General features: G+C 46.2%; 1 protein-coding gene across 1 annotated transcript in view; it reads left to right on the forward strand.

Moving 5' to 3' along the window:
* The window catches only part of LNX2 (ligand of numb-protein X 2), a 44,810-nt gene extending 35,800 nt beyond the window's left edge, over positions 1–9,010 (forward strand). The window contains exons 8-9 of the mRNA XM_082675832.1: positions 4,687–4,845; positions 6,783–9,010. Of these exons, the coding sequence (XP_082531958.1) occupies positions 4,687–4,845; positions 6,783–6,918 (295 nt within the window). The 3' untranslated portion in view covers positions 6,919–9,010. The remainder of the gene's footprint in view (positions 1–4,686; positions 4,846–6,782) is intronic.
* The last annotated feature ends 15,017 nt before the right edge of the window (positions 9,011–24,027 follow it).

Genomic DNA, 24,027 nt, shown 5'->3' on the forward strand with positions numbered 1-24,027 from the left:
AGGACCCAGATGGCTTCACAGGCGAATTCTACCAAACATACAAAAAGGAACTTATACCAATACTTCTCAAACTCTTCCAGAAAACTGAAGAGAAGAGAACACTCCCAAAGACATTCTATAAAGCTATCATCACGCTGATACCAAAACCAGAGAAAGACACGACCGGAAAAGAAAACTACAGGCCAGTATCTTTGATGAATATAGATGCAGAAATTCTCAAGAAAATAACACATAAGATCATACACTATGACCAAGTGGGACTCACCCCAAGTTCGCAAGGATGGTTCAACATAAGCAAATCAATCAATGTGATATACCACATCAACAAAAGACAAAAACCACGTAATCATCTCAACAGATGGAGAAAAAGCATTTGACAAAATTCAACATCCACTCATGATTAAAAAAAAAAAAAACTCTTACAAAAGTGGGTATAGAGGGAACATATCTCAATATAGTAAAAGCTATTTATGACAGACCCACAGCCAATATAATACTAAATGGTGAAAAGCTGAAAGCCTTCCTGCTAAAATCTGGAACAAGACAAGGATGCCCACTTATCTCTTCTATTCAACATAGTGTTGAAAGTCCTAGCCTCAACAATCAGACAAGAAAAAGAAAAGGTATCCAAATTGGAAAGGAAGAGGTAAAATTGTCATTATATGCAGATGATATGATACTATATGAGAAAAACTCCACACAAAAACTACTAGAACTGATCAACAAATTTAGCAAGTTAGCAGTATACAAGATTAACATTCAGAAATCAGTTGCATTTCTTTACACCAACAATGAACTATCAGAAAGGGAATGTAAAAAACAATACCTTTTAAAATTGCACCCCCCAAAATAAAATACTTAGGAATGAACCTGACCAAGGAGGTGACAGCCTTATACCCTGAGAACTATAAAACATGAATAAAGAAACTGAAGATGACTCAAGGAAATGGAAAGATATCGATTGGAAGAATATTGTTAAAATGGCCATACTACCCAAAGCAATCTACATATTTAATGCAATCCCTATCAAATGACATTTTTCACAGAACTAGAATAATCTAAAATTCATATGGAACCATAAAAGACCCAGAATTGCCAAAGTAATCCTGAAGAAAAAGACAAAAGCAGAAGGCATAACCCTCCCAGACTTCAGACAGTACTACAAAGCTACAGTAATTAAAACAGGGTGGTACTGGCACAAAAACAGACATATGGATCAATGGAACAGAATAGAGAGCCCAGAAATAAACCCACACACCTACAGTCAATTAATCTTTGACAAAGGAGGCAAGAATACACAATGGAAAAAGAGTCTCTTCAGCAAGTGGTGTTGGGAAAGTTGGACAGCCGCACGTAAATCAATGAAGATACACCATACACAGGTCTCGCCATACACAAAAATAAACTCAAAATGGCTTAAAGACTTAAACATAAAACATGACATCATAAAACTCCTAGAAGAGAACGTATGCAAAACTTTCTCTGATGTAAATCATACCAGTGTTTTCTTAGGTCAGTCTCCCAAGGCAATAGAAATTAAAAAAAAAAACAAATGGGAACTAATCAAACTTAACGAACTTTTGCACAGCAAAGGAAACCATAAACAAAAAGACAACCTACAGAACAGGAGAAAATATCTGCAAATGGTGTGACCTACAAGGCCTTAATTTACAAAATATATAAGCAGCTCACAAGTCAACAACAACAACAACAAAAGAACCCAATTAAAAAATGGACAGAAGACCTAAATAGACATTTCTCCAAAGATGACATACAGATGGCCAATAAGCACATGAAAAGATGCTCAACATCGCTAATTATAAGAGAAATTCAAATCAAAATTACAATGAGGTATCACCTCACACCAGTCAGAATAGCCATCATTAAAAAGTCTACAAACAATAAATCCTGGAGAGGGTGTGGAGAAAAGGGAACCCTCTTGCCTTGTTGGTGGGAATGTAAATTGGTACAACCACTATAGAAAACAGCATGGAGGTTCCTTAAAAAACTAAAAATAGAGCTACCATATGATCCAGCAATCCCACTCCTGGGCATATATCTAGAGGAAGCTGTAATTCAAAAAGAGACAGGCACCCCAGTGTCCACTGCAGCACTATTTACAATAGCCAAGACACGGAAGCAACCTAAATGTCCTGGACAGAGGAATAAAGATGTGGTACATGTATACAATGGACTACTACTACTCAGCCTTAAAAATAAGAATGAAATAGTGCTATTTGCAGCATCATGGATGGACCTAGAGATTATCATACTAAGTGAAGTCAGACAAGAGAAAGACAAATATCATATGACATCACTTATATGTGGAATCTAAAATATGACACAAATAAACCTATGTATGAAACAGACTCACAGACATAGCAAACACACAGGTGGTTGCCAAGGGGGAGGGGATTGGGGGAAGGGTGGAATGGGAGGTTAGGGTTAGCAGATGCAAGCTTTTATATATAGAATGGGTAAACATCAAGGTCCTACTGTATAGCACAGAGAACTAGTCAGTATCCTACAATAAACCATAATGGAAAAGACTACAAAAAATAATGTATATATATGTAAACAATCACTTTGCTGTACAGCAGAAATAAACACAACACTGTAAATCAACTATACTTCAATTTAAAAATATACTGATTAAAAAAAAAGAGCTGGAAGAATCAGACTCCCTGACTTCAGCCTATACTACAAAGCTACAGTCATCAAAACAGTATGGTACTGATATAGATCAATGGAACAGGACAGAAAGCCCAGAGATAAACACATGCACATAGGGTCACCTTATTTTTGATAAAGGAGGCAAGAATATACAATGGAGAAAAGACAGCCTCCTCAATAAGTGGTGCTGGGAAAACCAAACAGCTACATGTAAAATAATGATTTTAGAACATTCTCTAACACCATACACAAAAATAAACTCAAAATGGATTAAAGACTTAAATGTAAGGCTAGATACTTTAAAACTCTAAAGGGAAAACACAAGCAGAATACTCTTTGACATAAATCACAGCAATATCTTTTTGGATCCACCTCCTAGAGTAATGAAAATAAAAGCAAAAATAAACAAATGGGACCTAAATAAACTTAAAAGCTTTTGCACAACAAAGGAAACTATAAACAAAATGAAAAGACAACCCACAGAATGGGAGAAAATATTTGCAAACGATGCGACTGACAAGGGATTAATCTCCAAAATATACAAATAGCTTATGCAGCTCTGTATTAAAAAAAAAAACCCAATTTAAAAAATGGGCCGATCTAAACAGACATTTCTCCAAAGAAGACATACGGATGGCCAAATAGCACATGAAAATAGGCTCAGAATTGCTAATTATTAGAAAAATGCAAATCAAAATTACAATGAGGTATCACCTCGCACCAGTTAGAATACCCATCATTAAAAAGTCTACAAACAATAAATGCTGGACAGGGTGTGGAGAAAAGGGAACCCAACAACACTGTTAGTGGGAATGTAATTGGTACAACCACTATGGAGAACAGTATGGAGGTTCCTTAGAGAACTAAAAACAGAGCTACCATACGATCCAGCAATCCCACTCCTGGGCATATATCCAGAGAAAACCATAATTCGAAAAGATACAGGCACCCCAATGTTCACTGCAGCTCTGTTTACAATAGCTAAGACATGGAAACAACCTAAACGTCCATCAACAGAGGAACAGTTAAAGATGTGGTACGTGCATACAATGGAATACTACTCAGCCATAAAAAGAGTGAAATAATGCCATTTGCAGCAACATGCATGGACCTAGAGATTATCATACTAAGTGAAGTCAGACAGAGAAAGACAATTATCATACGTCACTTATATGTGGAATCTTAAAAAAATGATACAAATCAACTTATTTACAAAACAGAAACAGAGTCATGGACTTCGAAAACACACTTCCAGTTACCAAAGGGAAACATGGTGGGGAGGGATAAATTAGCAGTTTGGGGTTAACATAAACACACTACTACATATAAAATAGATAACCAACAAAGACCTACTGTATAGCACAGGGAACTCTATGCAATATTCTGTAATAACCTATATGTGAAAAGAATCTGAAAAAGAATGGATATGTATATATGTATAACTGAATCACTTAGCTGTACACCTGAAACACAATACTGTAAATCAACTATATTCCAATATAAAGTTAAAAAATAAATACACAGGATAGTAAAACCTGTTTTTGAGCCCACCTGTGTCAAAAGAATACCTGTCAATAAACAGCCGCTGTTCTGTGGATTCTCGGAGGTCTCTATTGTATGCAAACCTGTACTCAGCAACTGTGGGTCACAGGGGCCGCCACCTAGGGTAGCAGCTCTGGTTTTCCTAAGAGGGAGGCTCTTCCACTATGATTTGCTGGGTGTACCAGACAACTGCTCATCTGTGTTTTGTTTTTTTGCAGAAGATTCAGAATAATGAAAACAACCTGCACTGTCCTAAAATATCAGGCCACTGTGTGGGACTCTTCTGCATCTCAGGAGCCTTTTTAATGCTGATCACTGAGCTAAGAAAGTAGACCAGATGAGAAGTTCTAGCATGTTGTTTATTGCTCCCCAACAATGATGCACGTAACATGGTGTGTAGTTATAACAAACGTGAACAGGCTATAAAAAGCCTTCCCACTAATTTTTCTTGATTTCTGTTTTTGTTTATAGTGCCCTTCACAGCTGCCATGATATAGTTTTGCGAAGAAGTTACTTGGGAAGCTGGGGCTTCAGTATCGTTGGTGGATATGAAGAAAACCACACCAATCAGCCTTTCTTCATTAAAACCATTGTCTTGGGAACTCCTGCTTATTACGATGGAAGATTAAAGTGAGTCTTGTTATGTTTAATGATGTACTTTGTGTTTATTCTAGACTGGGGTCAGCTCCAAATCCAGCCTGATGTCTGTTTTTATAAAGTTTTATTGGAACATGCCCACGCTCACTCGTTTGCGTATCACCATGGCTGCTTCCGAGCCACGACGGCAGAGCCGAGTGGCTGTGACAGAGACCGGTGATTCGCAGAGCCTGAGATATTGATCTACCATCTGGCCCTTTACAGAACGGTTTGCCAGCCCTGGTCTAGATTGAAGCACCTTTACCATCTTGGCACTCATAGGTTCAGTGCCTGTTATTAGATTAACAAAATAAAGCTGAGTCGTTTGGGCACATTGTGACGTGACAACTTGCTCTGAACACTTGGGTCCAGTCCCGTCATTAGGTAACTTTTTCTCTGCAGCACTTATGTCAGCCTAACATTCAATTTATGCAAGTCCACATGGGAGGGATTTTGTTGCACTTCTTGCTATATCCCTGGCGGCCATCACAGGGCCTTGTGTATGTAGTAAAGTCTTCGTCAACACTGGATGGGCGATGTGCGGGCCCGGCGCAGGACGAGGCGCTGGGCACGGGTTACTGAATCTTCTTAGTAACCTGTGAGCTAAGTGCTGCTGTGGTTCCTATTTTATACGCAAGATAACTGAGGCTTCGACAGGTTAAAAACCTGCCCACAGTCGAACAGCTGGAAGTAGTTGACAGTGATTTAAACCAGGACCGTGTGGCTCAGAGCCTTTGCCATTCAGCCCCGCTACTGTCACCACTGGGCAAAAAGTATTCTCTCAATCTCTGTGCCGCCTCTTTTTCAAAGCTCAGGCACGTTGAGAAGAAAGAGGTCTTATATCAAGAGATTACACAAGCAGAGGAGATGGGTGACCAAGTTCTTAGTGCCTAGTTTTGGATGAAAGAAACGGTTCTTAAAAAGTGGATGCTGACAGCCTCGTCAGCGAGCTGCACAAATGGGGAGTTTACACTGTTTGCAAACACAGAGTGACAGCTCAAGAATACTGGGACAAGCCGATCAGGGTTAGTGTGCTGCAGATCAGTCTTACCCTGACACAGATGGAAAAACATCATTATTTTAGGAGGAAAGAGGAATGGGGGGATGACTTAACTGTTCTCTTAGCCAAGTTACTCAACCAGTCTGGGTCTCATGCAAATTATAAACTAACTTCCCCTTACTTCCAAAAAGCAACTGAAGCAGCTCACAGTAAAGTAGCATGTTTGTATTCACACTAAAGACTAAAAACCAAAGGCGAGAAAGGCCTTCGGACTCATCATCCATTCGTGGTAATTCGCCTTGGAGGACAGCGAGCATGCGTAGCTGACAGAGGAGGTGCGGGTCTTATTCTCAATTTAATTGAGCCCTCGAATGTATGAGCGGTAAGGATGAACGATGAAAATCAGCAGCACCGTCCAAATGTATCATCTGGTATTTTTAAAAGAGGCAGCAGGGGCTTCCCTGGTGGCGCAGTGGTTGAGAGCCCGCCTGCCGATGCAGGGGACACGGGTTCGTGCCCCGGTCCGGGAGGATCCCACGTGCCACGGAGCGGCTGGGCCCGTGAGCCATGGCCGCTGGGCCTGCGCGTCCAGAGCCTGTGCTCCGCAACGGGAGAGGCCACAGCAGTGAGAGGCCCGCGTACCGCAAAAAAAAAAAAAAAAAAAAGGCAGCAGATTTATTCTCTTAACTATATGTTGCTTAAGCTTATATGAAAATTATTCTGCTTGCCCTTAAAATCATCTACCAGTTAGAGGAGAGGCTGGCAAGGGAAAGCCAACACAGGCTTAAAAATCACCCCAGATGTCTCTCAAAGTAAACTGTGTAGCCTACTCATTGACAGTGGTTAAGTGTGGTTTTCCTGCGAAGCAAGTCCCGGGATAACAGTTTCAGAATCACAGAAACAGTGACTGTCTCTGTCTGTCGTTGTGCAGGTGTGGAGACATGATCGTGGCCGTAAACGGCCTGTCGACCGTGGGCATGAGCCACTCGGCGTTGGTCCCCATGCTGAAGGGGCAGAGGAACAAAGTCACACTGACAGTGGTCTGCTGGCCTGGCAGCCTGGTGTAGACTCTGAAGTTGGTTTTAAGTCAAACATCTTCCTTTCTTTAGGGCTTGGAAAGAAAACTCTGGTTTTGTCGAGTTTCTGTTTGTAAGGGGCTGCAGACACAGCTGGGTATACGCAGGGTCAAAACCACTAGGCTCGTCTTTTGTTATTGAAATGTTTCCTTCCGTTTGCCAGCTCAGTGCCCGTCTTCCACTAACCCTTGTGAGACCACATTTTCAGAATTCAGATTCTCAGCTGTCACAATGTGAGCTATAATAAAGAATGAAGTCCGCCCAAACTGTGAGCCAGCCGGCTGGGTCAGATGACTTCTGGTGGCTCTGTTTTCACTAACTGAGTCAGAAAATGAGTTCCACGTGCCCACGACGGGCAGCACGTGCTGCCCCTGGAGCGGCAGTGCCGGGAACGGATGCGTTCGGAGTTTGGATAAGGCTTTCCCAGTTTACACGGTGCCACATTTCAAAACTTCATGCTGTTTATAAGGAGATTTTTCTGGCTTATTTTATTTCTGCTTTAATCTCAGTACTCATAGATGAAGACATTAAGTCTGAGACCCCTAAAGAGATTTTTTTAAAAATAATGTACCATTATTAGAATAGTAGAGAATAAAAGATAACACTATCCAGTGACGAAGGAATTTGGAGATAATTATAGTTTACAGCTGGAGATGGTAAAAGCCGCATTTACTTGCACAGTCCAAACGCATTAAAGAGTCATTTCCAAGAGGATGTTTTGTTAGGTAGGAAAATTTTGAAGCAGTTTTTGCTAAAAATCGTTTTCTAGCGTTTGTATTATGCTCCTATCAGCAAACTTGGCTGGAAATGTTTCTGTGATTTATGCAATTAGATGATAAAAATGAAACCAGATTGCTGTTAAATGCACATTCATATATATCACAGCTAAGTAGAAGACACACCTTTTTTACTTTATTCTCAAGTGTTTTAGAAACCGTTATTTTTCCCCATTATTTCTTTACTTAGTTATTTCAGGAAAAATTCTGAAAGATACTAACATGTGAAACCTGCTATACCAGATTTTAAAAACACTTTTCAGTCAGTCCTTCTTGGTCACTAGACTATCTCATGCTTTTTGAAATGTTTTTGAAAACTGACCAGCCCATTTTGTTTGTCTTTTAACCATCACAGTTGTCCATTGGAAGCACACATAAAGAAGTGAATAAGAGGAAAGTCTTTACCTTATGAATATTATGCATACTTGAAAAAAGTTTCATTTAGAAATCTAGTTCAGAATCTGAGCTAATACAAGTGACCTCTAATAAATGGTGTTGATGGTCAGAGAATGTATTTCAGAATACTACAGTATATTATGAAGCATGACCACTTTATTTCAAAACTTAGCAGTTGCCTTGCTGGGGTTTATTGTTTCTGTAGCGTGTCACAGATTATTCCAGTGAGTTTTTTAACGATTGTTTTTAAACATATCTCTTGACTAAATAAGAAATGGCAACAGTAATCATTACTGACTTGTTCAACCCCTCAGCGACACTGTATGATCAGCAGTTAACCAAGAGGCAGTGGAATGCCCTATGCAGTATATTACTGTTATGTGATGATGGGCTTTTGAAGCAACTTGATATTGAAATGCTTTGTTATTCTAATTGACATAGAACAAGTTTTTTTTCCTGCTCCCCAAATAGAATTTTGTAGCCTACTTTGCTATTTTTTAAAACATTTTGTAAGAATGCATCATTCTTGGGGAGTGGTCACCCATCAACAAATATCCTAACTGCCACTTTGTTACAAATAAAATGCTTACAGCGAACCTGGTGATAAAATGAATATTTTGAAAGACGACTTTTTTTCAATATTATTTTTATCATGGAAATCTTGAAATCAGTTTAAGCTAATTTGGTTTTATTATAAAAGACTGTAGCTGTTGGTCAGAATGATATTTGGTGATGGAAACTTGTTCATAATTTATTGATACTGTCGAAATATTTGAATTCTCTCATTTTAAGCTTAGATATTTTGATTTGTTCTGTGCCTTCAGTTTAAATTACTTCAGGATTTTTCAGATGTGTTTAAATAATGGTGTGATAATCATTTAGGATGGAAATAAAAATCATCCTTTCCGTAAGAGCGACATTGTCTCTTTTCCTGCACAGCAGATGCTGACTCACGTGTGGTCCTTATCTTTGTTCGTGGCATTTTGTCATCGCTACGATATCCCAAGCTTGAAGACTTGGGATCACGAATCCATCTCCTAATTCTCACTGCTGTAGGCAGAACACAGGTGATCCCTACTGACACTCGGGATCTCAGCTTGTGCAGGACCTCTAGACGGTGGCCACTGAGGACCAGAAATGTGACTAGTGCCACGTGTTGACATGCTAATACCTTGGACATATTGGGTTGTATAAAGTTATTAATTTGACCAGTTTTTTACTTTAATGTGGTTACTAGAAAACTAAATCACCTCTATGGCTCACCTTGCATTTCTCTGGGACGGCAGCACTGGTTTCCACAACTGCACCTACCAGGCAGTCCTGACACTGGGATTTCTGTTCTTGTAGAGCTTTGCTCACTCCCTGCATTAAAAAAAAAAAAAAAAAGTTTTAGTTGAAAGTTAGCTCCCAATTTCCTAGTAAGTTAAGCTCAACCCAAGGCCTCTGGTCCAACCCCAATCAGGATTTCCACAGCCCGGGAGGTCCATGCACCTGCACACACACTGGTGGTGTTCCCTCCCATGCCCCTGTGGTGCTTTCCCTTCCCTGCACGTTCACGTGGTCCCGTGTCTGGAGGCAGAGCTTGAGCGCCGCCCCCTCTTGCCTCCACTCCCCACTTTCAGGAGAATGATCCTCCTTATGGTGAATCTCAGCGGGCCTTTATACCGGACTTCATTTTGGCTCCCATCACCTACTTCTGTCATAGTTCTAAGTACCGTCTCTGATTGCCACCTTGCCATTCTGAATACCACTGATGCCCTGGGTCTGTAGCTCCCAGTCTGTAGACTAAGCATCCTGTTGCTTTAGGGCCCCTAAATCTCAGTTCTGCAAAACTGAACTTTCCCAAGCCTCTGCCTACTTCCACTCTTTCGATCCAGACTCTCATGACAGCAGAGTAACCTTCCTAAACCCCAACCCTGTGTGCAGGTCTTCGGCAGTTCCACGTCGTCTGCACAGCAGCTCAGCACCGCGTGGAAGGCCCCTCACGACCTGGTCCCACCTCCCCTGCCTCTCTTCTAAACCACCACCCACCCCCTGCCCTCCTGGGTCTCCGTGGCTGGCTTGGCTCAAGTGACATCACCTCCTTGAGAAATCATTATCGAGCTCTCAGGGCAAACACCCTTCTCCAACTAAAAGATTTTATTACATTGCATTTTTATGGTCATGATGTGTGCTAGGACAACTTGTCAGGTAGATGCTTGAATACCAGTTTCAAACAGTTTTTAAAACCAGACATTAAATATCAGATTCTGCACCTCCTGAAGAACCCAGGGTATCCCAGAGAGAGAAGCTAGGCCTCCTGTGCTTTTCTGTTCCAGGGTCACATCCAGGACACGTGACCACCAGCTGTCACATCTCCTTAGGTCTTCCTTGGCTGTGAGGCCACTTTCTCAGACTTTCCTTGTTTCCGAGGATCTTGACAGTGTTGAAGAGGATGGACGGGGACACTGCAGGACGCGCTCTATCGGCGTTCGTCTCCTGTTCCTCATGATTAGACTGGGATTATGGGCTTGGGGGAGGAAGAGCGCCGTTCTCCTCTTGTCATCTCGAGGGCACGCACTGTCCACAGGATTTATGACCACTGATGCTGCCCGTGACCACCCGGCCCACGTGTGTCCGGCTTCTCCACAGTGAAGTACTCTTCTGTCTAACCCTCCCGCTCCACCCAAAAGCTCTGTCCCCTCTGCACTGTCGACTCCGGCCACCCCTGCAGTCTAACGTGACCACCAGACTGCGGTTCCTCCAATTAGTCATGACTACGATTGTTCCGAACAGTCAAGATTTGTTTAGATTTCGTTTCTGAACTATGTGAAATACAGAAAAACTGACACCAGCAGCGTTTGTAGTAGTTCTTACTACAATAATATCCCACAAGGAACATGTGGAGAAGAGTTATTGACATCCCCATGTTCACTGCAGCATTGTTCACAATAGCCAAGATCTGGAAACAACCTACATGTCCATCAATGGATAAAGACGTGGTGTATGTAAACGATGGAATAGTTTAGCCGTAAGAAATCAATCCTGCCATGTGGGACAACATGGATGGACCTGGAGGGCTTCATGCTAAATTAGATAAGTCAGAGAGAAGGACAGGGCTTCCCTGGTGGCGCAGCGGTTGAGAGTCCGCCTGCCGATGCAGGGGACACGGGTTCGTGCCCCGGTCCGGGAAGATCCCACATGCCGCGGAGCGGCTGGGCCCGTGAGCCATGGCCGCTGAGCCTGCGCGTCCGGAGCCTGTGCTCCGCAACGGGAGAGGCCACAACAGTGAGAGGCCCGCGTACCGCAAAAAAAAAAAAAAAAAAAAAAAAAGGACAAATACCAAACCATCTCATATGTGGAATCTTAAAACAGATTGCTGGTTTGCCAGAGGTGTGGGGGGCAGGGGGTTGAATAGGTGAAGGGGATCAAAAGGTACAAACTTCCAGTTATAAAATAAGTCATGAGGATGTAAAGTACAGCGTGGGGACTACAGTTGATACTGCATTGCCTATTTGAAAGGTGCTGAGGAGTAGATCTTAAAAGTTATCACGAGAAAAAAACGTTCTAACTGTATGGTGACGATGTTAGCAAGACTCACTGTGGTCATTCTGCAATGTATGCAGTGTCAAATCTTGCACACCTGAAGCTAATAAGTCAATTATACCTTTAAAAAAACGTGTGGGAAACAGGCCAGAGTGGGATTAAAGGCAACTTATTGACCTAAAGGAGCTGGGAGCTCTGCTGCAGCCCAGATGTCGGGGGAGGTTTCATAGAAGTGTGGGATGCAGCGCCGTCCTCACCATCCTGCTGCCAGTTTCCAAGCTGTCTGGAGTCACTAAAGCAGTTTTTCATTTTCCAGAGGGGAAAAAAGGGAGTTGCAGAGATCACTGTCAGCAACTTATCCAGAGCAAACACAGCTTGTGTTAAACCCAGAGATAGCTCCCATAGGAAGAGTTGGGAGGCGGATCTGGGGGGTTCGTTTTCTCAGGACACTGCGCCACGTGAGCTGGTTTTCAGACAGCGCAGCCCTCCCTCCCTCACAGCTGTCGCACTTTTCTCCCTACAAAACCACGGCTACAACTTCCTGATTTCCATTCTTTTGCGTATTAAAGTGGGCTGCTGCTTTATTGCTCAGATCCTTGAGACTTTAGTCAGATAAATGGATGGTTAAAGTTAAATGTGAAGTTAACCAGCCTGGATAGCTGCTAAGGTTACCTCATCCGTTCATCATGCCTGAAGGTCTCGGCGGACCGCAGAGTAAAAAGCCCATTCGTTGATAGTTTGTTGTTGTTGCTGTTGGCTGCACCACGCACGGGGCATGTGGGATCTTGGTTCCCCAGCCAGGGATCGAACCCCCGCTCCCTGCCGTGGAAGCACGGAGTCCTAACCACTGGACTGCCAGGGAAGTCCCTCCCCATTCGTTCAGATTTAACTGACTTGCAGTATTAAAGCTAAGAGCTGAAGTAAGATATTCTTAAAGTGCCAAGTGAAGTCAAGGTATTAAATAAACGGAGAGTGGGGTGTTGAGGCTGCATGCTGACGCATACTCCTTAAGTTGCCTTTAAATACCCAAGCACGTTCAAGTGATTGACGTGTTTCTTTACCATGTGGTCGTTTAAACTAAAACTTATCCAGCACCTACTGTGTGCACAAGACACAGCTGGGCTCTGGATCACTGCTTTATCACACCTGACTTCGTCTGCCATAACCCAGACTCCCCTGCGTTTGTCCACACTTGGTGATAAATGAACCAGTGTAGATTCCAGCGGCCTGGTGACCTGCTGCCCAGTTAGGGGCTGGGAATTCAGAAAGTGAGCCTTCTCTCTTCAGTCTCTCTGCCTGCTGAAGGGGAGGTTTCAACTCCTCGGGGTCCTTATTAGAAAGCTCTTTTGCCATTTTAGTGTAAATCTAAGCCAGCTGGTTTCTGTGGCAACACGGAAGCTCTCTAGAAGTGATGTGCCGACGCCCCGCGCCCACTGTCTGTTAAGTGCCAAGTAAGAGACGCGGAATCTTTACCAGCCAAGGAGCAGGCGACCAGCCCGTGGGGACCCTGCGGCCACCTGCCCGCGTCCCAGAGCAGGCGTCCCACTCGGGAGGGCGGCTGCAGCCCCCGCGCCGCCTGCGAACACAGTGACTCCCACCGGCGCTGTTCCCTTGCTCACCTGCAAGTCATGCTTTGCGGATGGGCTCTTTATGAACTTTCACCAGTTCTCACCTGCTTCCTCGAGAAGTTTCTGTTTAAGGGTGAATCCAACTACCACCCTTCCTTGGACCACCCGCCGAACTACCACTAGTTCTAGAGAGATCTGGAAAGATCTACCGCTTAGACTCTGATGGAAGAGAAGTGACAATTATCCAACATGGACGTTCTGGGGGTGTTAAAGTTTTCCTTTACTTTGCCTAGATTCTATGAAAAAGTCCTCTGTTGCCCACGACTCAGAACCAATCAATGCAAGAGTGTCTGAGGTCATGGGACGTGTTGGGTCGCACACCCCTGCCTCTCCCAGGGTGGTCTGTGCAGATGCACGGCCTCCCCAGCCCTGGGCTGGCCTCCTGCTCCTGGGGCCCCCGCCTGCCGACAGTGGTGGGTGCTCAGGGCACCAAAGCTTGTCCTGCGGATAACTAGTAAACGCCTAAGGAAAAGGAGTTCTTGTCTCACCTTGTTACGGAAGGAACCAGGTCCATCATCTGCCCGCCGCGTCAGGAGCCACAACACGTGGGACGCCAACGTCTAGCAGCAAAGACACGGTTTACCCGCAAGCCAGCCAAACGCAGAAACCGCGGCACAAGCCGCAGACCCGCTCACGGGAAGGCGAGGGGCGGGGGTACTTAAGGGATGAGGGACGAAGACGCAGGCGCGGGGGGCGTGGGGGCGGGGAAAGGGGATTGGGAGAAGGTGCGTCGTCGCGTTCTGCGCAGGCGTAACTAGACTGCGGGCCTCGGCGCGCCAAGCCGGAGGCCCGGGGCACGAGCTCAGGGCGGGGCTTTGGGCCCTCTCACTTCCAACAGCCTCGGAGCCTGTAACCCTCACGCACGCCCCCTTGGAGGGTCGGCGGTCCTATCCAGTCTTAACAGGCTCCACGTGAATTAGACACAGCTGACTCCAAGATCCTAGAAAACATCTTGTTTAGGCTCCGTGCCGCATGGAGGACACGCCGGTCCTTCGTAACAATTCAAACGACCTTGATTGGTGAAGGCAGGTTACAGGTGAAATGCATCTAACTAACGGTTACCCGCGGTTTCTCTCTCATCCATAGCCGTTCCAAAGGCTATGATGTCCTTGTGTCAACCACGTCCCCACACCCTATATACTAATGTCTTTCCCCTCACTGACCCCAAATCATAGAACCTTAGAATTGGAAGGTCCTTATCCATGTTCCTGGTATGGGAACCACTTCTATAAAATGGTCATCCAACTCCTGCTTGAATGCTCCCATGACAGGGACCTCACTACTTCATTTCTAAGTGTAAGTGATTGCTTTTTCAGTAGAGTTTGTCCCTGTCCCTCTTCACAGCTACAGTGTGGAAACTGGGGCAGGGGGAGGGGGAGTCTCTTCCTTTGTTACTTTTAATATCTAAATGACTTAGGCAGGTACAACAGGCAAAACACTTACTGATTCGTCGTCACCCAGCGAATATTGGGCATCTGCTGTGTGCCAGGTATGTACTCAGAATCCATCAGTTACCAAGACGAAGCTACCTCCTGAGCTTACACTCTACAGAGGGGAATAATAAACAAATGAAGAAATAACAATTTTAGATGGCGATAAATGCTGTGAAGAAAATAAAGCCAGCTACATGGCGAACATGTGATGCAGTGAACGGGGTGGGAGAGACGGTCAGGGAAGGCCTCTCTAAGGAGGCACAAGAGGCAGGACATGGGGTCGCTGTTGCAGGTCAGATTGTGTGTGGGTGTCGACTGTTTGCCAACTACCAGAAGCTTCCATCCCATTCACTGGTGACCTCACTCTAGGACGACAGTGCCAATATGGTGGGCTCCAGGCTCACGGCACGCTCGCTGGACCCCTACTCCTTTTCTCGGGCTCTGTAACAGGAGCGCCGAGAGAGGCTGGTACCCACACGACACTAATCTAGAGGGAGGCCAGCTGCTCCGCAAAGGGGATGGAACCAGAGAGGCCTGGATCTGCTGCGGCCACTGACCTAGAAGAGCCTAGAAGCCTAGAAGACCAGGGGCAGTCCATCTAACCTCGGACCTCAGCCTCTCACCTGTAAAAGGAGGAGAATACTGCTCACCTCGCTAGAGGGCTGCCAGCTCTAGAGATGGTGCGTATGAGGTGGCTGACACATTGTGCAAAGAGGTGACGGCTGCAGTTCCGTGCAGACACCAAGAGATGCCGGCTCCCCAACTCGCCCCCGGCGATTATCAAGAAATCGCGCTTCAAGTGAGTTGTCTACTTTAGCGGTTCCTCTGAACTCAAGCTTTTGTTGAAGCTCAGCATTGTTTGTGCACGTTTCCTAAACACAACGCACCGATCGGCAGGTTCTCTCACACACCTGCGTCTCAGACCTGCGTCCCCTTCCCCAGACGTGGCGCTGAGCTTTCCCACGGCCAGGCTCGCCAATCCCTCCAGGAGCGCCCAGACCAGCCTCTCGAACCCTGCTGACCCTTCCAGCCCAGCCCCAGGGCCGGCTGCAGCCAGCCTCCCAGCACTGCGCGCCCTAGTTCCGACTCCCCCACGGCAGCGCCGTCTGCCCCTCGGCTGGGCTTGCGCGCCCCTCAGGCGCCCTCTGACCGCAGGCGCCTCCTCGGGCTGAGCCCCCCGCGGCTGTGAGCTCCTTCGGGTCTGGGGATCAGCCGCCATACCTGACAGTGCCTGGCTCAGCGGTCTCCATTCAACAGTGTCGGAAGCTGAGGATGAGATTGTGAAATGGTCTCTGGATGACGTCCTCGGTGATTCTTAAAACAGGCTCCATGGAGGGGTGGGGCTGGGCAGAGCGGTGCCGAAGGTGAGGGAGTGGATGGAGGCCGCCGAGAGAGCTGCTCTTGCAAGATGTTTGGCAGACATGCAAGCATTCGTGGATGGAAGGACAACGTCTGGGATCCTCCAGCAAACAAAGAGGGAGAAATGGGAACAATAGAAGGGAGTAAGGGGATGTTTGAAATTTTCCATAATAAAAATAGCACAACAGCAGAAACCAACCAAAAGAAAAGTTTGGAGGTGAGAAAAAAAAGCTGTCGTTGGCCAGACCCCTGTGGTTTGAAATCAGTACAGTGAACCCGTACGAGAAACACAAGAGTGTGATTAATTTATTTTTGCTTACCTATTTGGGCATCATTTCTAGGCAAATTCGCTAGTTTCTGTCTTTCCACATGTTCAAGGGCAACTGACCCATGACTAACGTCATAACTCTGCACATCTGTCCACAACATTCCATACAATCAATAGCTTTACCCTCACGCTTTGTGCGTTCACTACAAATTTTCCTTTCGATCCTCATAATAACCTTAGGAGGTCTGTTCAGTATAGATTATTCCCATTTGATAAGTGAAGAAAACTGAGGTTCAGTGGCTTACTTACTTGCACAAAAGTGGCAAATGGAAAACTACGCACCAGAGTCCAGAAGCCCCACGGTCCCTGCCCACCACCTGCTACAGACTCTACCTCAGTGCACTGTATTAGCATCTTGAAACCAGGAGGAAAAATTGCTCTCCACCTCTTTACATCCGCCTTCCCCACGAGGAGGGCTTCGGGGTGGTCACCATTCATTCAACACACGTGAGGATGAGGACAGCCGGGCACTGTGGGACATTCGCAGGGTAAGGAGCCAAGTCAGAAGAAATGTTAAAACATTATCGTATTCTGCCGGATCTCGGGGAGGCCAGGAGTTAAAAGCTCTACCGAGTAGGAACGCTGCAAGGCTGCAAACTATGCTAAATCTATGTTCTGATTTACGCTTACCCTTGACTTTGAAAAAGATTGGCGTTCTTGGTTCATAGTGTCAAACCAGCTGAGTTCAGCCCACCCCCTGTATCTGAGCTCTTTGCTTTCAAACTCTTCCGTTTTAATTTCTGAACAGGAGACCGCCCTTGGAGGCCTCTTCTCCGCTCTTCCTCCTGGGGCTGATGTTACATGTCTTGGCAGAAAGCCTCAAGTGTACTTCAGAACTCCGAGATGCGCGCGTTAAGAACCTGACACTGAAATTCAGTAAGATCTGGAGAACTGCAGAAACGCGGCATCGCAACCTGCAAAACATTTTCCACTAAGCACCCGCTGGGGGTGAGTGTCTCCTCCCACCTCCCGGGCTGCACGGTGGCAAACTGCCCCCTCCTACCCAGCCAGCCATGGTGACAGCCAAGGCCAGGCCGGACCTGGTCAATCGCCCCCCAGCTCCAACACCGCTGCTGGTTCCTCAGGCCACTGAATAAAGTCCAGCTTCCCCAGCCTGACTTAGGTTACCGGGGACCCATCCCCTGGGGGCCCCGAGCCGCTGTGGGGCTTGACGCCCGGCCCACCCAAGCTCCGCCTGGGACTCGTCCCTGCCCCTCCCGCGTTTGTCCCTGCTGGTCCCGCTGCCTCTCTCCAGCCTGGGCCGCAGCCGGTTCAGGGCTCAGTGACCCCTCCCGACCGCGCTGGGCGGAGCGGACGATTCGCGGGCCTGGGCGCCCACGGCACGTGCGTCACCCCATCCGGAGGGAGGGCTGAGTGGGCGTGGGGGCCCCACCTCGTTATCTCTGCGGCCCCCTTGCTGCGCAGCTCGCCTGGAGGGTGTGTTTGTAAATCGCACTTCAGGTTTTTTTTTTTTGCGGTACGCGGGCCTCTCACTGCTGTGGCCTCTCCCGTTGCGGAGCACGGGCTCCGGACGCGCAGGCTCAGCGGCCATGGCTCACGGGCCCAGCCGCCACGCGGCATGTGGGATCTTCCCGGACCGGGGCGCGAACCCCTGTCCCCTGCATCGGCAGGCGGACTCTCAACCACTGCTCCACCAGGGAAGCCCTGCACTTCAGTTTTGGACAAAAGCCGACGTCTCTCCGGCACGCGGCTTCTCCCCACCTCCAGGCCCCCATGGGAGTCGTGGTGGCGAGGTGGCTGCTGCGGGCACTTCCCTGCCTTCTTAGTGTCCTTCCTCCTTCGGGGAAGTGGAGGGGGAGCTCTGTCCTCATGGAGTTGCGACCAACGGATGACAGCCCTGCCCAGACACCTGCGACCCAGGAGCAGTCTGGACGCAGGAAGCCGTGGAGGGACCGGCACCCGCAGAGACGCTCTGGCGCCCTCTGGTGGGCGCGCGGAGCACCCTCCCGCCCTCGCGCGCCTCGGGCCCGAGCCCCGCCCCGCGGAAGGGGTGCAAGGGAGGCTGCAGCCCCGGGGGCAGGCTCTCTGGGGCTACAGAAATCTTACATTTCGGACGAGAGCGCCATATCCCCCTCCCACGCGGTATGAAGAGCTCACGTCTTTGGAGTAAAATAGAAAAGCAAGGTGGGCAAACACTACCGACCTTCCCCGTGGGCGTTTCTCCATCACGAGTAACTAAGATGGCAATTTGCCTTGTTCCCCGCATGCGAGTTCCCTGCATCTATGGTTTGGGCTCTTTGAATGTCAGTGTCATTGAGGTTTTCATAATTATGTACCTTCAAAAGATGTTCAATGTAATTCTGATCATACTCCTCTAAAAATGCCTCAGATTAAAAGCTTTTGCTGCCTCTTTAGACCGTGGGCCTGCAATTATAGAAAATGAACTGCATTTTAGCTTTCCATTGAAATTAATAACAGCGGTTCCCCAGTTGACTCTGTGAATAGTTAATGGAACAAACAGGGTACTTCAGTACAATGTGGGCTGGGAAGCCATTTGAGCGAGATTCTGGGTTTCAAATGGGAAAATAATTCATGCAATGCAAACCTTTCTCATATATGCTCTGTGCAGTCGGTGTTTCTCCAAAATAAAAACTCAACTATTTAACAAGTGATTAACCATGCCTCAGTCTCCGTGTTACTCTGACGGACGACTCAGGTAAATCACCTTGCACGTGGTCATTTGACAGTGAGGAAACTCAAGTTCAGTGGGGTTGAACTCCCTACAGGCCCTAAGCTGGAAAGGAACAGACATAAAAGTGGAATTCAGTCTACTGACCCAGAGCAAAGGGAACCCTGCAAGCAAGTACTATCTTTCCCATTTGACAAATGTAGGATTAAGTCAACTAACTTGACCTTGTACCTCCTTGGCCTGCCAGCCAAGTGGCTCGACCCCTTAAGAGACACCGGAATGGAACTTACAGGTTCGTGATGAGGGTGTCTCCACCCTTTCCCCCATCCGCTGTCACTCCCACCCCTGTTCCCAAGCCCCTGGGTCTGTCTCCCAGCTGCGAAGGGGGCTTTAGGAACACTGTGGTTGAGGATTTCACTTTTGACATCTCCACCAAATGCAAATTGCTCACTTTTCGGGGGGATTTTATCTTTATAGGGTCTGGGCATAAGGGAGAAATTTCGAAATTAGGTTAGACAAGGCACTGGTGGTTAAAAGAAAGCTAAGAGGGATAAAGAGTAAAAGGATGTAAGTAATGTTGAGACAGAGGCGTAAGAGGAGAAAACTCTCCTCAAGAAGCTCGGTCATAGGAGCCACCATCCTTGTGTCTTTTCACATGCTTTCACCCCAAATTTCACTCGCCCATGTGACACTAGGAAGAGGATGAGTGACACAGAAACAGTACACCTAGAACACAGTAGAAGATTCTGGAGAAATTAGTGAGAGGGGGTTATGAATTTCCCCAAGGTCTGACTGTAGTGGGCATCTGGTACAGTGCCGATGCTTTAATAAGAATAGCCCTCCTTACAGATGGCCAACAGGTACACGAAAATATGCCCAAGATCCCTAATCATTAGGAAAATGCAAATCCAAATCACAAAGGGACAGTCCCTCCCACCTATCAGAATGGCTAATACAAAAAAGACAAGAAATCAGTGTCGGTGAAGATGCGGAGAAAAGGAACCCTTGTGAACTGCTGGTGGGACTGTAAATTGCTGCAACCAATTAAGTGTCCATTAATGGATGAACGGACAAAGAAATTGTGGCAACCACAGGGACACACAGCCCACCCACTGAGGAAAACATGCAATTTGGGCAAAACAGGCTGGTAAGTGGAAGCTGATGCAAGTAACGGACATGTCCTCATATCCCACGCCACCTCCTCCGGGAAGCCCTCCACCTCTTCCCTCCAAGTACAAGTTATCGCTCCCTCCTCTGTAACTGCATGAAACTCTTAAGACATACCTGTGGGACTTCCCTGGTGGCGCAGTGGTTAAGAATCTGCCTGCCAGTGCAGGGAACATGGGTTCGAGCCCTGGTCTGGGAAGATCCTACATGCCGCGGAGCAACTAAGCCTGTGTGCCACAACTACCGAGGCTGCGCTCTAGAGCTGCAAGCCACAACTACTGAGCCCGTGTGCCACAGCTCCTGAGCCCGCATGCTGCAACTACTGAAGCTCACGACCCTAGAGCCCATGCTCCACAATAAGAGAAGCCACCACAGTGAGAGCACATGCACCACAACAAAGAGTAGCCCCCGCTCGCCGCAAATAGAGAAAGCCCACGCGCAGCAACGAAGACCCAGTGTAGCCAAAAATAAATAAATTTATTTAAAAAAAAAAAAGACATACCTGCAGTTAATCCAGCAAACACCGATCAGGCCCCTGCCGTGCTCCAGGGCCTGCTGGGGATCTCATGGGGGACAGGATGGAAACTGTCACCCTAGAGCTGATGGGGGTACAGGATGCCACAGACGCGTACAGCCAGAAGTTAGTGCAGCCCAGGGTCCCCGGAGCGCTCCTTTGCAAAGGAGCCTAAGTCAATAAGTAGGACTCAGCACGTGGTGGGAGACATTCCAGACCAAGTGTGAAAAAGCCCACTGAGAGGAGAGCTCTGGTAGGTTCTGGGAACCAAAGGATTTCTGGATGAGAGTCACATGAGGAATGGAGGGACAGCGGCCAAGCTGCCCGAGACCAAAGGGGACCAGGACCAGAGAAGGGAGCTTGATCCCAGGGCCGAGAGAAAGCCCTGAGGGGTAAGCAAAGGTCACGACATCATTAGCCTGTGTTCCAAAAAGATCATCTCTGGCTCTGTTGGATAGTTCCCTAGCGGAGCAGTGTCCTCTCCACCCTACGAGCCCCTTGAGTGCAGAGCTCTGTCCCTCCGCCCTTGGCATCCCCAGGGCACTCACCATTCTTAGTGAAGGCTTGTTGGGAGGCTGAATAGCATTTCCACGTGCATCCACCCACCCTGCCCTCTAGACACACTGAGATCAGCCGTCTTTTCTACATTCTTGGCATCAGTTCCAGCTGAGAAGACATGTGGATATTCCATAGTCTCCCAAAGCCTTCCAAAGATTCCATTTTCCTCTAGAAACACTAGAGTTTAAAAGAAAAGCCCTGTCATCATGAATTTTGGCAACGTCCTTGCTCTGTCTGTTGCTTGTTTTTTTTAATCTATCTTTAAATTTGAAAAAAATTGGTAACATTTAATAGATACAAAATAATGCATATGATAACATGAGACAAAAAATAATAAATGAACATCATGAACCTACCTGACCTGAAAACCAGAATGTCACCAAGGTCACTAAAAGCACTTGAGTGTCCCTCCCTGAACCCATCCCCCTCTCTCATCCTCAACCCTGGAGTAAACACCATCCTACAGTTTTCTAATATGAAGTTTAATTTTGCTTGATTTTGAACTTCATAAGATATTATACCATATGTTGTCTCATCTGAGACTTTTTTGATTCAACATTGTTTCTAAAGTTCATCCTTATTTTTGCATATTGTTGACAGTCATCCATTTTCACTGCTGTATAATATTCCACGGGGTGGTTTACTTATCCATTCTCCTATCGATGGACATTTTGGTTGTTTCTAGTTTTTGTCTATTATGAGTAATGCTGCTGTGAACACTCTTTCAGTTGCCTCTTGGTGTCCAAGTGCAAAAGCAAGAGCGACGCTAGGGCATGTACTTAGAAGAGGAATTGCTGGGCCTCCAGCTTACTCGCTGAGCGGCTGTACCATTTTACTTTCCCACCAGCAGTTTGTAAGAGGACTGCTGAGATGAGAGGGCACTGTAGCATTAATTGGCAGCGGTCTGCTTATTAAGATGAGATTGTCAGATGCGGCGCATATACACAATGGAACATTACTCAGCCATAAAAAGGAACGAAATTGGGGCATTTGTAGAGATGTGGATGGACCTAGAGACTGTCATGCACAGTGAAGTAAGTCAGAAAGAGAAAAACAAATATCATATATTAATGCATATATGTGGAATCTAGAAAAATGGTACAGATGAACCAGTTTGCAAGACAGAAATAGAGACACAGATGTAGAGAATAAACGTATGGACACCAAGGGGGGAAGTGGGGGGGATGACTTGGGAGACTGGGATTGACATGTATACACTAATATGTATAAAATAGATAACTAATGAGAACCTGCTGTATAGCACAGGGAACTCCACTTTGCTGTACAGTAGAAACTAACACAACATTGTGGAACGACTATACCCCAATAAAAAAAAATTTTTTTTAAAGATGAGATTGTCATCTTGCCTTAAGTTTATGTACTGTTTACTTTTCCTCTTCTGAAAAACATCTTTTCTTGACTATTGATTTTTTTGTGGTTCTTTAAAATTACTTTTTTATTGATTACATATATCATAAACACCAAATCCCAGGCTGTAAATAAACTTTTTATTTTAAAATAATTTAGATTTGCAGAAGACTTGCTGAGGAATTACCATCTACTCCTCACCCAATTTCCCCTAATTGGGGAACATTGCCAAGAAGCATTCCTCACAACGAAGAAACCAACATCGGTGTGTGTTACTATAAACTGAACTCTAGACTTCATTCAGATTTCACTACTCTTCCCAGCAATGTCCTTTTGCCATTTCAAGAGCTGAGCCAGGATGCCACTGTGAATTTCATATAAATTTCCTTTATGTTGTCTTTTGGTGAATGGAGGCCTTAATTTTAATGTAGTTGCACTTACCAGTCTTTTCATTTATAATTACTACTTTGGGGAACTTTTGGAAGGAATTCTTCCTTATGCCTATGTTACTGTGATCCACTCATTTATTTAGGTTTTGCCTCTCACATTTTAAGTCTTTCCTTGTCAGAAGTGATCTTTGTGTGGGCTTCCCTGGTGGCGCAGTGGTTGAGAGTCCGCCTGCCGATGCAGGGGACACGGGTTCGTGCCCCGGTCCGGGAAGATCCCACATGCCGCGGAGCGCCTGGGCCCATGAGCCACGGCCGCTGAGCCTGCGCGTCCGGAGCCTGTGCTCCGCAACGGGAGAGGCCACAACAGTGAGAGGCCCGCGTACCGCAAAAAAAAAAGAAGTGATCTTTGTGCGTGGTGTCAGATACAAATGCGATTTCATTTTTGTTCCTACGGTAACAGCTCTATAATGAGACTTTATCTTTGATCTCAAAGTCCCTCCGATTTCTTCTTCTTCAGGAATTCTGTGTCTATTCTTGGTTCTTTATGCCTATGTAAAATTTTAGATGCAGGTTGCCCAGTTCCTTGAAAAAGACTGCTGGGATTTTGACTGGCACTGCATTGAGCTCACTCAGAGAGAACTGACATCTTTACAATATTACATTTACAGTATTGGTATTTTCTTCCCGTGAACTTCATTTTTTCTCCATTTGTTCTGGTCTTTTAAAATATGTTTCAAGTCTTTCTTTTTGTGGCCATTGCCGAAGTACCAGCTGCCTCTCCCTTAAAGTCAGGAACAAGACAAGGGTGTTCTTAGGGCCCCATCTCTCAGGGGGCCTCATATCACTGTGCCTCCTCTCACCATAGTCATCTCTTCAGGACAGGACATGTGACCCAAGCCAGGCCCTTCCTCCATGGGATCTGTCAAACCGAATCTGGGGGAGAACAACCCCTTCTGTCCTCTTTAATTGGAAAACGGTAAAAAATTTCTCAGAAATAACAACTCCAGGA

This window comes from Grampus griseus, assembly GCF_964374135.1.
Source record: "Grampus griseus genome assembly, chromosome: 18".
Taxonomy (NCBI): domain Eukaryota; kingdom Metazoa; phylum Chordata; class Mammalia; order Artiodactyla; family Delphinidae; genus Grampus; species Grampus griseus.